Source organism: Phyllobates terribilis, unplaced genomic scaffold, assembly GCF_046119375.1.
Source record: "Phyllobates terribilis strain yellow unplaced genomic scaffold, ASM4611937v1 Scaffold_1__5_contigs__length_1240528914, whole genome shotgun sequence".
In the NCBI taxonomy this organism is placed as follows: domain Eukaryota; kingdom Metazoa; phylum Chordata; class Amphibia; order Anura; family Dendrobatidae; genus Phyllobates; species Phyllobates terribilis.
The window spans coordinates 309,428,713-309,443,909 of record NW_027362761.1 but is presented as its reverse complement, the minus strand read 5'-3'; the positions used below and the strand labels follow the sequence as shown (position 1 = coordinate 309,443,909).

The 15,197-nt window shown below is 43.5% G+C and overlaps 1 protein-coding gene across 6 annotated transcripts in view; it reads left to right on the top strand.

Annotated features, from left to right (window-relative positions):
• Positions 1 to 15,197, top strand: part of CABIN1 (calcineurin binding protein 1) — a 222,666-nt gene that overhangs the window by 189,920 nt on the left and 17,549 nt on the right. For all 6 annotated transcript variants that reach the window (XM_073674374.1, XM_073674401.1, XM_073674383.1 and 3 more), the window contains 2 exons: positions 1,119 to 1,730; positions 14,011 to 14,085. In XM_073674374.1, coding sequence (XP_073530475.1) covers positions 1,119 to 1,730; positions 14,011 to 14,085 — 687 coding nt within the window. The remainder of the gene's footprint in view (positions 1 to 1,118; positions 1,731 to 14,010; positions 14,086 to 15,197) is intronic.

Here is a 15,197-nt window from a genome sequence, read left to right as displayed (position 1 = left end):
CCATGCGCTATGCCAGAAATCTTACTCCAGTAACTGACTGGAGTAAGATTTCTGGCATAGAGAACTCCACAGCTCTTCATGAATTAGATGAGCTGTGGCATAACACCTGCCATGCCCCTATTATGGCCCAGCTCTGCCTATATTGTGGGTGAAACTGGCATGAAAACACCAAAAGTCACAAAATGTTTGCACAACTCTTATCTGTGCAAAAATGTTGCGACTTTTCATAGCAATGTATGCCACAATTGTGTCAAAATTGCTTTGATGAATAGGTTCCACACTTTCTATTCTTTCAGTAAGAGTTTACAGCAAACCTCCATATTATGAGAGGCAGGTTAACAATAAGCTGTATACACAACTGATAACACAGGATCCACCGATGGTACAGCGGAAAGTGCTCTCCCATTCCTTCACATTGATCTTTGCACACGCTCATTAGATGCTTCAATACAAAGGATTGCAGAATCTGTTCATAGTGGCTAATGTAAATGTCTTGTTTCCTGAAGTAACAGAAAGTATAAGTATAAAAAAGCCCCAGTGGTCAGTGTGAAAATTGTAAGATAACTAATGCACTTTCATCCTCCTTAGTGTCCCATCATGTCCTGGAATTGAGGCTACCTATTACCATGTATTTGTCCTGCAGCAGCTTTCAAGACAGTGTAATCCTAATGATATGCCAGCAATCATGGTAGAGTGAAGAGGAGCTGACACAAGATGACGTGGCATTGCACTTTTCTAACATTGCTACTGCTAAATGTTACCGGCTGGCGGGGTCTCATCAATCAGACTCCTACTGATTGGACAGAAAGGAGGGGAAGCCGATAGGAATTACCTACAGTTTTTCTTCTTAGATGTTCTTTTGAAATTGCTTAAAGTGCTCTTGCATGTGCTATCCCTAAAAGAATGCAGACTGACCATCATTTATGGTTTCCATAGACACAGCATCTGCTTTTATATCTTATGATTAAAGATTCTAGAAAAATATATAAAATGCATGTATTGGTAACTTCTTCATATAACATAGTGCTGCATTTTGAATAATTAGTGAAATAAGTTTTATGTAGTTTACTGTTGATATTATTATAGTAAGTTATAGCTAACTAAGGGTCTTTCCGCAGGATCCCAAAAGCCCAGACCCCAGCCCGTTGTCAGCGGCTTCCATGACAACAGACGTCACTGGCCGGCCTACATCAGATGACCGGAAAGATGTAGCACCAAAAAAGAAATTGGTTCTAGGTGAAGGGGTGGTATCAGGAACCTCTGAGAATGGGGGAAAAGAGACAGTACAAGGGTCTGCTCCTCAGGCAATGGAAGCTGGAGAAATCAGAATTGTGAAAGAGATTGGAAAGCCTCAATCTTCAGAACTAATGGACCATGATGGACACTCCTGCCACCCTGAAAAACGTTTGGACCAGTATCGCAAAGACTCGGCTAGGATCCTCAAGGATAAAGGGCTTGAGGGTCCAGAATTATCACTAGAAGAACTGAGTATTAGTTCTAGACATCATCTGCCCGCGGGTAGCAGAGGCCCCGGGCAGCACACACCTCAACCAATGGAGGACACTCCACACCGGGCCAGCCGCAAGAGGAAGCTCTTAGATGACACTGAGAGCAGCAAAAACTTGCTCCTTGAGGCATATCGTGTTTGGCAGCAGGGACAGAAAGTCACCACCTATGACTTGGCCAGTATTGAAAAGATCATGAGTAAAACATACATGCTGATCAAACAGGTGAGAGCTGAATACTTTACATTATGGTGCTGGAGGTGATAATGTACCGACTGCAGTGCTTATAGGTGGGGATTTGTGTGCTTTTTATCATGCTGTCGTTGGCCAGTATTCAGACTGAACAGCGATTTTACACATTTGCACAACATATGGGAGCATAACTATTTTGAGTGTATCTTGGATATTAAAATTCTGATTTATTATATTGGAAAAAAATACATAGTGTAAGGTTCCCGTAATCGGTGTAATATAAAATTGCGCAGCAGTAAGCAGACAGGTAAGAATGTTTGTTGCTCTGAACACCTGGTTTTGCTCATAGCCAGCACTCGTTTTTATCCATAAGGTGTAATGAAAAAGATTCAAAAGAATGGTTAATGTGAAGGTGGGAAACATGTTCAGAAATTAGTGTTGCCTATTGCACCTGGAAAGGAATGGTCCTTTTTCAGCAGAAAGGAGGAATATTTGCTTCATAAATCTCATCATGATTATGCTGCAGTTATTTCCTAATTCTGCTATATTCTATAATATCATTGCTGGTTGCAGTAGTTGGCATAGTAGGTAGTCACGCACAATGGTTACAGATGGGTGTTGGAGACACAAGAGTGAACACATCCCGCCCACCTGTGGCACATGAGCGATATCAGGCCCAAAGGGCCTACAGCCGCAACAAGTAAACAAATCTCCCAGGGGGCTATGTCGTATGCCCCTGGGGACCCACTGTTTTTTTGCTTCTAGGTGCCAGGTAACCCATGGGGCCTAAATACAACCCTCCACCTGTTCTGTCCTTATTATAACAGGCTAGATCCATTATTTTTGCATAATATCCACAGGAGTATTTTTCACAGACACGTCTGACAATAGGCAACGAGAATGACTGACTGAATAATTTTATTATGAAACAATGAGACGAAATGTTTCATTTTAATTGGGTATTTGTCCTCACAGACATACTGTATATAAATGTGTTGGGGCACTTTCACACTGTGCTTTGTCCCACGTTCGTTGGTCCCATTGGAGAAGACATCCGAACCACTTACATCCCCCCACCCACCCCCGCACAAAACAAGATTTGGGCATATGCGGGGCCATTGACTATAATGGTGCTGATAGAGTCAACGTGTTCTCTGTCGTGTATAATTTTAGGGCATATACAACTACTGGATGTGGACACTCAGGACGCAGTCTACTATGTCTGGGTGTCCACCTCCAGTAGGCATTATAGTCAGTGGCCCCATTGGCACATACCTCTGAGTCTTGCTGTGCTCCAACGGGACAAACGAACGTGGGACAAAGTGCCCTTGGGCCACAAAACAGACCAATATTTTTGATCAGATTCCGTTTTGATCAGAGTATGTTCTGAGTATCATGCATTTTTATTGTACATGGAGAAATAAAAAGGAAAGTTTCTCACCATTTTCATTTTTGACTGTTGGTGAAAATCTGACCGCACCCGGACGTCATCTGTGTGCAGACCGATTTTTTTTTTTCACGGGCCCATAGACTTGAATCGCTGAATTTGAACCTTTCCTCGGAAAATCATGGTCATGTGAATGGCCCCATAGACTATCACAGGTATGAGTGCTATCCGTGAGAAAGACTGATAACATTCGTATGTGAAAATCAGACGTCTGAATGAGCCCTAAGTCTTGTCTTTCTTGTAGATCTAGACCATTAGATAGTTTTCTCTTGGCATCTTTCTCCTGATTGTACTCGATGCATGGGTTTTAGCATATAAGTAAACTCTGTTCACACCTGCCCTATGATGTTAGTTTATAACGGAAGTCATAATGCTGTGCTGGATCCATTGAGGTTCCAGTACTTTGGTGAGAGCTGCGTATTGAGCTATTCTTGGCTTCTCCTTCTGGGCTTCATCCAGGTTCCAGAGAAAGTTAAGTCTGATGTAGATGTGGCCAGATCCTTAGGAGGAATGGCGTGGGGCATAATCTGAGGGAAAAATGGAATGGTGGGCCTTATTTCTTACAGCTAACAAAAATGCTGTCCTTGTTGATCACCGCAACCAACCAAGGCTGAGCTTTTCTTTTATAACTATTCTGTGAAATTGAAAGCTGTACTGCAATTGGTTGTTTCAGGCCATGGTTTCTGTTGGTTTTAATACTCATTGAGGCAGATTAATGAAAACGGCTTAAAAAAAAACAGGTTAAGTTGCCCTTAGCAATCGATCACAGCACAGCTTTCATGTTCAGCGATAATCACTCAAATATATGACTACCTCTGAATTGCATAAACTTTGAATATCTGGCATAGTATATATTGGTACATTGGAAAAAGCAGAGGCTCTAAAATGTGCGTCATGCGAATGTCCAGGGTGGTCATGGGTTTAATTCCACTATGGAAGTCCTGTGAGATTCTACAGCTGTTCATGTCAGATTCTCTTTATGACTGATATATGTCAAAATGTAATTATAGCTATGGACTTACCAGTTTTGCCCAGGCATATCATATATATAAACATTTAAGCATTACCATATTTTTCGGACTATAAGATGCATCGGACCATAAAACGGGCCCCAAATTTTGGGGTGGAAAATAGGCAAAAAAATATTTTTTATAAGATGGGGGTCCATCTTATAGTCTGAATAGGTACGGTATCTTACCTGGGGGGCGGTGGAGCGAGGGTTACAGGAGGTATTGTCCCTCAGGAAGCCGGCAGAAGTGGAGGAATGCTGCTTACCCTGGATGCAAGAAGCCGGTGCTCTAGCAGCGGGGAGTTGCGATGGTGGTGGAGCAGGATCGCAGGGCCCTCCGTTCCCTCCCTCAAGAACCCGGCGGCTGCAGCAGAAGAGGTGAGATGCTATGGGGTCGGTGGCTGGTGCTGAGGCCGTGGCCTGTGGCTGGTGCTGAGGCCGTGGCCTGTGGCTGGTGCTGAGGCCAGGGCCTGGGGCTGGGAGCAGCGTCGGGGCGGTGAGGCAGAGCGGCATGCGCAGGTTTCCGGTATGCGCGTCCATCTTCCTAAAGCTGTGATCTAGTGGAAAATGTCCACCGAAGCCCCTGATCTGCGAATGCGCCAGCTCAGGCTTCCATTTTCCTGTAGATCACGGCCTCAGGAAGATGGCCACGCACACTGAAAAGCCGCGTAGGCAGCTCTGCTTCACTGCCGACAGCATCTCACCTCTTCTTCTGCTGCTCCAATCGTGTTCCTGAAGGAGGGAGGGCCCTGCAATCCCGCTTCACCACCACCGCAACTATCCAGTAAAGTAACGTTCGGACCATAAGAAGCACCCCCCCATTTTCCTCCCAAATTTGGGGGGGAGTACGTCTTATGGTCCGAAAAATACGGTAGTTTATCTTTGACCAGTCTGTGAGGTTATAAAAGGGTAAAACTATACGGAGTGGTTGGCCGCACATGGCCGAAATGACACCCACCTTCCCGGTGGCTAATAGGTACATGATTTTCTCTTGAAAACTTGCGGCCATTGGCCTAAATATATGAAAATATCCTGTAACAATTAGGAACTGTAAAACACATTCCCTAACATATTGCTCTTATATGGCTCATTCATCCTCCATTATCCAACCTCTCCCACTCATATTTGTGCAGTTTTACTTATCCTGCAGAGGTAATTGTGGCCCCATGGCAAAACTCTGAGTATTCTACTATTATACTTGCTATTTGTTGTTTTATTGACATTCGTTGGAGCGGCATAAATCTAACAGTAAAAAAGAACACTTTTGATTTTCCTACCACTGGGAAATACTTTGAGTGAAAAGAGCGATTCGGGGGAACTAGTTCACTCCATTCACATTTTGCTAAAAGATGAATAAATAAAATCATGTTAAAGGGATATTCTCAAAGGTGAAAGTTATTCCCTCTGCCTGAGATGGGGAGTTCCTTACCGATCGCTGGGCCTCTTACCAATCCTGATAACCAGTGTGCCACAAACCAGCCAAGCGCAGTGCTCAGCTATTTCACATGGAGAAGCCGTGCGCATTATTGACCACAGCTCCATTCACATGGTTCTCTTTCCAGCGGTCAAACCTCTCATGATCAGGAGGTAATTCCCTATTCCAGGGATAGGAGATAACTTCCAAACTGGAGATTACTAATGATGACGCAAGTACTCGTTACTTCAGTTTGCCAAGGGTGCTCGGGTATGCACTGAATATTGCGGGTGCTCGAGTGACATGGTCGAGTCCCCACGGCACAGCGGGCACCCTGTGGAGAAGATAGAAGCAGTTTGTGACCGCCTCTGTCTTCTATTTTGCCAGCTAAATAGTGCTTAATGAGCACTTCCAATGCTCCTGTAAGACTTTGGGATCACATGATCGCCAGGTCTTAACCCGGCCTAGCAGACACAGATTCGCTCTGCCAGGGACTTCTGTCACTATAGAGAACTGTTTCCCCCCTGTAACTGGGGATTCCATAGATGCCCTAGTTACAGTAGAAAAAATTAAAGGAGAAAAAATATGTACCGCGGAGCACTTTTAGTATCCTTTAGAGGACAAAATATAGTATGAGAAATATGTCTGTCTGTCTGCACCCTTATTATGCTCATATGGCTGTGGATACTTAATAGCTTTAGTTAAATTTTTGTTTATGTATGTAATAAAATTTATTTAACAGTAAAAAGAAAATTACTTTTTCATATTTTGTTTGAGAGTGGGGATTTTTAATTGTATTTATTTTTTTTTGCACATGTTTTACACAGACACACATAATATCCCTCTCCCTCATATGTTTGTGTGTGTTTTATATAGATATACATATATTGTGTGTGTATATAACACCTGCGAAAAAATAAAATAAAATTAAAAAGCCCCACCCCCAAACAAAATATGAAAAAGTTTTTTTTTTTTTACTTTTATATACATTTTAAAAATATGTATATAATTTATATGGTTTTATATAGTCACATGAGCCTAATTTTATGTAGGCCCTCACATACTAGCTGAATTTGCCGGTTACACAGCCCATTGGTTAAGGGGGCTGTATAGTTGTTTCACAGAGCACCTACATACGGTAAAAGGAGTTATCTGCTTTTGGCAACTCAATTTTTATTAGAAGGATCCCTCAAAAATCAGTTTATCAAAGGGGAACCTGGCAACAAGTGTTGACTTTCTCTGTAGTGTCACCAGTGGGGAAAGTAAAGCATTATGTGGTGCCCATTGATGTCAAGGGCAGTCAGTGTGACGCAGAAGCTGATAGGGTGTTCTGTGGACAAGATGCTTTCTCCTCTCTGGTTAGTTGATGAAGGTGGTCCAATGAGGGTCTTGCGACCAGTGACTCAATGTTCTAATAGGGTAGTTTAAAGGGGGTTTATTAGGCCAGACTACCCCTTTAAACATGGCAATGTACGATATTTATTCAGCTGCAGTTATATCGCAAGTAAAGAATGTCATGTGTAATCCCTGAGGTATCACCTGGTAACATATACTGAGTGGGCTGCATTTTAAAAGGATTTTCTACGCATTTATAGAAAATAGTCAGATCCGGTGTTCGCCTACAGTGAGTTACAGCATTTCTATTATTTACTGTCTTCTCCATGCCTAATGATATCCATTGAGGGATGATCGTTCCCAAGGATCCACCTGTGCCCTTGTACATACATCAGAGTATTTTCGGCCTAAAGATGACTAAATGCCAATACTTTCTCCATTAGTATATTTTGCTAGTGTGTGTATAAACCCTCCAGAAGCTCAGTTCCTCTTTTATAGAACATCTTCTTTAATTTTACACCCATTAGCCCTGTAAATGTTCTCTTTTGTTTCACTCCCTTGGGTATGTTGTATGTTTCTTCATATGCGATGCATCCAGGCAACCAGATGAGGGGGCTCCGTTGATACTGGTGCTTTAAATCGGAAGATGGAAGTTAACACAAGTTTGGCAGAATCCTTACGCAGGAGAGCTGATCACAGAAATTTGCGATTAGCGACATGCCAGCACTGCAGGATTAAATTGTCAGAGTTTGTTTCTGTGTGTACCTTCCCAGTTTATTACTCAGGGAAATAAAGCTGAGCATCAACTCCAATTTGGGGATCTCCCAGCTTGCAGGACTCCTGTGAATATGATATGGTATGAGGAAGTTAGATATTTGGATTAAAGGGAATCTGTCAGTAGGATCAACCCTCCTGAGCCATGTATATAGGCATGTAGGAAGCTGAATAAAATGGTACTTTGATATCTGCGATCCAATGTCTTATTCCAGAAAAATTCATGTTTTTCTTATATGTAAATGAGCTGTGAAGATCTATGGGCCGGACACTGATCTCACTGAGAAACTGCCTCGGAAGCTTTTTTTTAAATGAATGAGGACATAATCAATGTGAGACATGTGATGACTGACAGCCTGCTTTTCTCACTTTGTCTCATTACAAACACTTCTAGTAGCTCTGCTCACAGTGTTATCAGCTCTGCAGTGCTACCTCTCCTCCCACACTGACTGTGTGAGATGAAAGCTAAAGAAGTGTTTGTTGTAGTCAGACAGCTCTGCAGATGAGTTTGTAATGAGACAAAGTTCAGCTCTGCTCTTCAGTAAGATCAGGAAGAGTAGACTGTTGGTCATTACATATCACACTGGCAACTCCCCTTTCATTTATACTAAGCTGTGGAGGCAGATTCTAAGGGAGATCCGTGTTTGGCCTATAGTCCTGAAACAGCTCAGTAACATATAAGAAAAACATGGATTTTTCTGAAATAAGACATCGGATTGCAGATTCTTATTCAGCTTCTTATGACCTACATGCCCATAAAGACTGGTTAGGGGGGTTGATCCTAAAGACAAATTATCCTTAAAGGGAACCTGTCACGTCCTAGCTACTATCTACACTGCCCCCATTGGTTTGTTAGTGATGCAATGTGCATCACTAACTAACTTGTTTCATTAAAATTGGTGGTAATATAATGATTTTATAACATTTGATATACTTTGTCCTACCTGCTCGTTTTCAGTCATAGGGGTGTGATTCTCACATACAGTCAGGGGCGGTCGCAGCATTCCGTCACTGCTGGCGTCGCCCATGTATTTGAATATTGCTCCCGGCAAGTGCTATTATAGTGGGGCGCATTTGTACATGATCTGTGCAGTGAGGCTGTGTAGTTCACAATTTCACTGTGCATGCGCTATGACCCTCTGTTCCCCGCGCGTGCGCTGTGAAGCTGCGAACTACACAGCCTCACTGCAGACGCATGGGACCAGCTGCAGAACATATACAAATGCGCATACGCCCCATAATATCAGCGCTTGCCAGGAGCAATATTCAGATACGTGGGCGATGCCAGCAGTGACTGAATGTGAGGATCACACCCCTACGACTGAATGAGCAGGTAGGACAAAGTATATCAAAGGATATAAAATCATTATATTAAGACCAATTTTAATGAAAAAAGCTGGTTAGTGATGCACATTGCATTACTAACAACACTGTGGGGGCAGTGTAGATAGTATATAGGACGTGACAGGTTCCCTTTAAGTACAGTCACCCCTTGAGAGAGACATACACACTTATATTTCAATTATTCTAGTATTTTTTTGGGAGGTGGGAGAGACACCGTCAAAGCTGAGCTTTAAAAGATGAAAAAAAAATATTTTTGGGGGGAGTTTAAAGTAACACTACAGGCAAAATTGATACATTTTGATATGCCTTGGGATGAGCGGCTCCGTGGAAGTTCGGGTTCTGGTACCCGACCCGAACTTTATTCCAAAGTTCGATTCAGGTGCCAGAACTGTACTCGAACTTGAACCAGAACCTGAACCCCATTGAAAACAATGGGGACCAAACATTTCAGCTAGAAAAATTAATTCTTTTTCTTTCTTCTTTTTCTTTCTTCTTTTTCTTTCTTCTCTTTCTTTCTTCTCTTTCTTTCTTCTCTTTCTTTCTTCTCTTTCTTTCTTCTCTTTCTTCTCTTTCTCTCTCTCTTCCCCTGGAGCTCTGAACTTTGCAAAGGACTTCCGGGAGAAGTCCATGTTTGGTGTTTAGCAGCGGTCACTAACTGTCCAGTATGAACCCTGAACTTAAGTTCTGGTTCGCTCATCTCTAGTTATGCCTAGTTTAATCCCTGAGGGGTGTAGGGCATAACAAATGGATTCTCTTTAACCCCTTGTGCCACGTTCTGTCCCATGAGGATTTGCTCTAGACTTAACACAATGTATTCGCTTTGCCTAAACCAGGGGTCTCAAACTCGGCTGGGTATATGGGCCGCACATGGAAAAAATTTGAATTTGGGGGGCCGCATTCTTTGTTCAATGTGACATTTTTAGTGATACCATTTTTTTTGTATACACCTTTTGAACATTTTTGCCGTGTTTATTTTTTTATGGCTTGGGTCGTTATGGATGTGGCGATAATAAACGTGCACTTTTTTGTGTTTACTTTAGTTTACATATAAAACAGCATTTTTAGTGCCCAATATTTTTTCATGCTTTATTTTATTTTTTTTACAATTTTATTTCCCCCAATTGGCCACATACAGTAATATTGTCTTACAATTAGCATCATATAGTAATAATGGAAAACATCTTGTAGTAATGGTCCCCATCTTGTACTAATGTGCCCCATCCAGGTCCCCATCCTGTGGCTATGTGCCCCATCCAGGTCCCCATCCTGTGGCAACGTTCCCCATCCTGGCGCCCATCTTGTACTAATGTGCCTCATCCAGGTCGCCATCTTGGGGCTATGTGCCCCATCCAGGTCCCCATCCTGTGGCAACGTTCCCCATCCTGGCGCCCATCTTGTACTAATGTGCCTCATCCAGGTCCCCATCTTGGGGCTATGTGCCCCATCCAGGTCCCCATCCTGTGGCAATGTTCCCCATCCAGGTCCCCATCTTGTGGCTCTGGTCCCCATCTTGTGGCTCTGGTCCCCATCTTGTGGCTCTGTGCCCCATCCAGGTCCCCTCTTGTGGCTCTGTGCCCCATCCAGGTCCCCTCTTGTGGCTCTGTGCCCCATCCAGGTCCCCTCTTGTGGCTATGTGCCCCATCCAGGTCCCCTCTTGTGGCTCTGTGCCCCATCCAGGTCCCCTCTTGTGGCTATGTGCCCCATCCAGGTCCCCTCTTGTGGCTATGTGCCCCATCCAGGTCCCCTCTTGTGGCTCTGTGCCCCATCCAGGTCCCCTCTTGTGGCTATGTGCCCCATCCAGGTCCCCTCTTGTGGCTCTGTGCCCCATCCAGGTCCCCTCTTGTGGCTCTGTGCCCCATCCAGGTCCCCTCTTGTGGCTCTGTGCCCCATCCAGGTCCCCTCTTGTGGCTATGTGCCCCATCCAGGTCCCCTCTTGTGGCTATGTGCCCCATCCAGGTCCCCTCTTGTGGCTCTGTGCCCCATCCAGGTCCCCTCTTGTGGCTCTGTGCCCCATCCCGGTCCCCATGTTGTGGCTCTGTGCCCCCTGTGCTGTTCTTCACACACATAAAATAGAAAAAAAAAAAGATGATTCTCACCTGTCCTCCGTTCCCTCGGCGGCCTTCCTGCAGATGTGGCCCGCAGGCACCACAGAGTCCGACCCCTTGACGATCCCGACCTGGTCCAGGAGGAGCCGCCGACAGCAGCGCTGCATTGCCGCACAGAGACTGTCTCCCAGCACTGCATTTTCAATGTCAGCCGCCGGCCAATCAGAGGCCAGCAGCTGACATCTGCATATGGCAATGACGTCATACTCGCTGCGCCGACACGCAGATATCAGCTGCTGGCCTCTGATTGGCCAGCGGCTGGCATTGGAAATGCAGTGCTGGGAAACAGTCTCTGTGTGGCAATTCAGCGCTGCTGTCGGCGGCTCCTCCTGGACCAGGTCGGGATCGTCAAGGGGTCTGTGCCTGCGGGCCGCATAAAGCAGCCTCAGGGGCCGCATGCGGGCCGCGTGTTTGAGACCCCTGGCCTAAACTGTACTTTTCCCTACAGAATGATTTGGTCTGGGTAATGTAGAGTCATTTCACATTCTTAGGTCTGTGGAATCTGATGTAGTTGGTGCATTGGACAGGATGTTTCTCGGTCTTTCAGACAATTTTCTCTGTCCTGATGGTGTTCTCCATTCAGATAACTGCTTCAATGACAATGTCGGTGAACGAGACAAGCTGTCTGCTAGAAATGACATGCTGTGTCCTTCCCCACAGAAATGAAAGACAAAACTAAACCAAAGAACCTGTTTGGGTTTTTTTAAATCAAATGTTTTTTTATTGATTTTTATAAAGATTTTCACAAAGGTACTAAAGAACATGTTAGGCTCTGTTCACTTTTGCTCTGTCCAGATTCTCTCTTCCTCCTATGAAAGTTTTAGACACCATGACCTCACCATCAGACCCTAATGTTAGTCTGTCGGGTGAAGAGTTTGCCATTGATGGGTATTGTTGAACAGATACAAGCACTTTTGTAATTTACTATTTCTTGAAATTCTTCTCCTTTCCCTGATATTGTACATTGTCTATTTATTGTTTAATGCTCGTTGCCTAAGAGATCGGCCACCGCTGAGCCGTGCGTACAAGCTTTTTCTGATATTTAGCTTTATATGGCACTGACGCAGATCTGAACAAAGCTTAGAGGGGTTTTCTTTTTTTAAAAAAAACTGCCCCCCCCCCAAATGATAGAAATAAAATAAGATAGTACTCACCCTCTCCGGGTCCAGCGCTGCTTCTATGTCGTTGTATCCACTGCACCAGTGACATCACATTGACCGTTTACATCATCACTGCCCAGCCACTGAGCTCAGTGATTGGCTGCAGTGGTGATGTGAGCTGTCAACGTGATGTCACCGCTGCAGCCGAAGCACAGGGAGAGTGGAAAACCTTTTTAATACCTTGATCTTATAAGGCTAGATGGTACCCATTCATTCTCTAACCTAGGTTGTCAGTGACTCCCTTTCCCCCCTTCATTAGTGCTCATTTACCATCTATATGTTTTATTTAGGCTTGTAATGCATTCTGTGGGAACACTGATGAAGTGGTTTATGTGGAATGCTATTATTACATACATATTCGGTGGTAAATCCCTTAATATTAGTGTGTATGACACTTTTTGTTTTGCCTACTGTAAAAAGATTGTGTACAGCACTAAAAAAAATATGTGCAATATGTAAAATAAAAACGTAGGTGTTTAAGTGAAAAAAAAATAAAAACCTACACACAAAATATATTTTGCATCAGTGTATAAGGGTATCACAATCTCTGTAAGGCCCACATATTTGGGGTTTGTATATCAGTGACTAGGCTTTTCATCTGAAACTGAAGGAAAAAGCAGTTTACGGTTTTGGGCTGCGCTAACTGAAATGACGATTGCTTTTTCCTCTCTATGACATTACCCAATCATAAGCAGAAGGCGTCGTGCTTTGGGAAAGCAAAGCACATGCCCCCTGAGAAGGTCAGACCCTGCTTTCTCTTTGTAATATAGAGAGACTGATGTGTCTAACCAGATCACACAGATCTAACTGCCAGCGACTACTGTGGTCCTTGGTGTTTGCCACATGTTTTTTTTTTGCCTTCCTCTGGATCACCATGTTAGGCTGTGGGTTTAACTAGATGGACTTAGTCTTCCTTCAACCTTGAAAACTATGTTATGGGCAGTGGGAGGAGATCAGGCCCCTGTGTCACAAAAAAAACAACTTCTCACAGCTATTTGTTCACCCTCCCCCCACACTGGCTTCCTTGCAAAGGAGAGTTCTCTTTCCTCACTGATTTCACTGCTGGCACCTACCATTATTACAAGCGGGGAATGGAAGGAGAGCAGAGCTGTATGTCATTGCAAACACATCTGCAGCTCTCATCTTATGGTAATGAGTGTGTGGTGAGGGGGGAATAGAGCAGATCTTACAGTGCTGTGAGAGGAGAGCTGCAGGAGGTGTTTGCAATAACACACAGCTCTACTCCTCTCCACTGCTTATAATCACTGTAGGTGCCAGCAGTAAGTTGGGCTGTGTAATTACATTTCTCATAAAGAGAAAGTCAGGTCAGACCATTTCTAGGGCTTCTTGTTATTTTTTTCCCCCTGTATGACACCTCCTGCTTTTGGTTGGTCCATGTCATACAAGGAAAAAATCACACGCCCCGAGTGAATAATCCCTGGTAATGCCCCATTGGTCTTAGAAAAAAATAGAATCTAAACCTACCAAGCTAATATTTCTCCAAAGAAGATGAGAAATTAAAAAATAAAAAGTAATTTTTATTCGGCTCTGCAGCCACTATTCCATGATGTGGCCAATTTAACATGCTCAAACTGGTTGACAGGTCCTCTTTATCAGGTGACATGTAAATCTTCCTGCAATGTAAATCTAGCTCATGATGTATGACTAAAGCGTAGTGGTAGACTAACAGGATAGTCCATAATGAGTTATTGTTTTGTCTTTCAGGTGGATGAAGGCGCTGCATTAGAACAAGCTATTAAATTCTGCCAACTTCACATGGGCGCATCTGCCCAGAAACAGGTGAGTGACCTAGACAGGCGAATGTAAAATACTAGTAGATGTCAATGCAAAATGATGCTTCACTTGTGCCCATGAAATCGGGTATATTGCAGTAAATATTGTGGATATAGGTTAAAACAGTGCCATATATACCCATATAGTATTGATTCTTGCATCCCTGTCTGAGTTATGGCTTAGGTCGAATAAACCCATGTCTACTGTATACCTTAGAAAATAGCTGGGATACATTGCCGCAAAGCAATCCAATGATTCAACTCATAATCTAGAATCCGAAGCAATAACCAGGTGATATTTATTACATGGGGTTTTTAATGGCAAAGATACCTGTGTAGTTTAACGTTGGAAAACCTGAACCTGACACTAGACGGCTGACAACATCCATATCTAGTGAATACCCTAGTGGTGCCATTACCACACTGGGTGATCCTGCAGGACATGCACTCCTGGCCATTTTAGGCCATGCCCTCATGTAGTGGAAACACTTTTTCTACTTCCTGTTTTTCGGCTTTGTCAGCAACAAAATACATAATAGCAATCTGCCTTGATTATTGCTTTTTTCTGCAGTATTTTGGATAGTTTTTTTCTTCGTTTTTTAGTGCAGATTTAACTTGAGTAACGCTTTTTTTTTTTTTTTAGACTTAAAAACTCTATTGTAATTTTACATGCGCTTTTCAGGCTCCTTATAGAGGCCCCAAAAATGCAGCTGAAAGTCCATTGCTTTTTTTTACTTAGTAGGAAAGTGGCCTTACAATTCACTGTGAAAAGTAAAAAACCCTATATATAAGCATTAGTGTCGTGCAGAGTTATAGTGTCATACACAACACAAAAATATCCAGAAATAGAACACAGAAAAGGCCAATCAAGGATTTGGAAAGTATTGTAGGAGAGTTTAAGCAGCTTATGGCTTGTTATTGCAGGGTTTTCCCTCTCCCTGTCTCAAATCCATGTGACTACATGTAAAATTAAAGATACGGTATGTATGTTCACAGATGAGTTCAACAGCCACCCAGATGTGATCACTTTTCCTGGGCGTTATTTATGACCCTCCCAGCGCAATGCTCCAGGGGCTGGCACTGTATATGCCTACTGTGGCATACGTGGCCCAGAGGGTC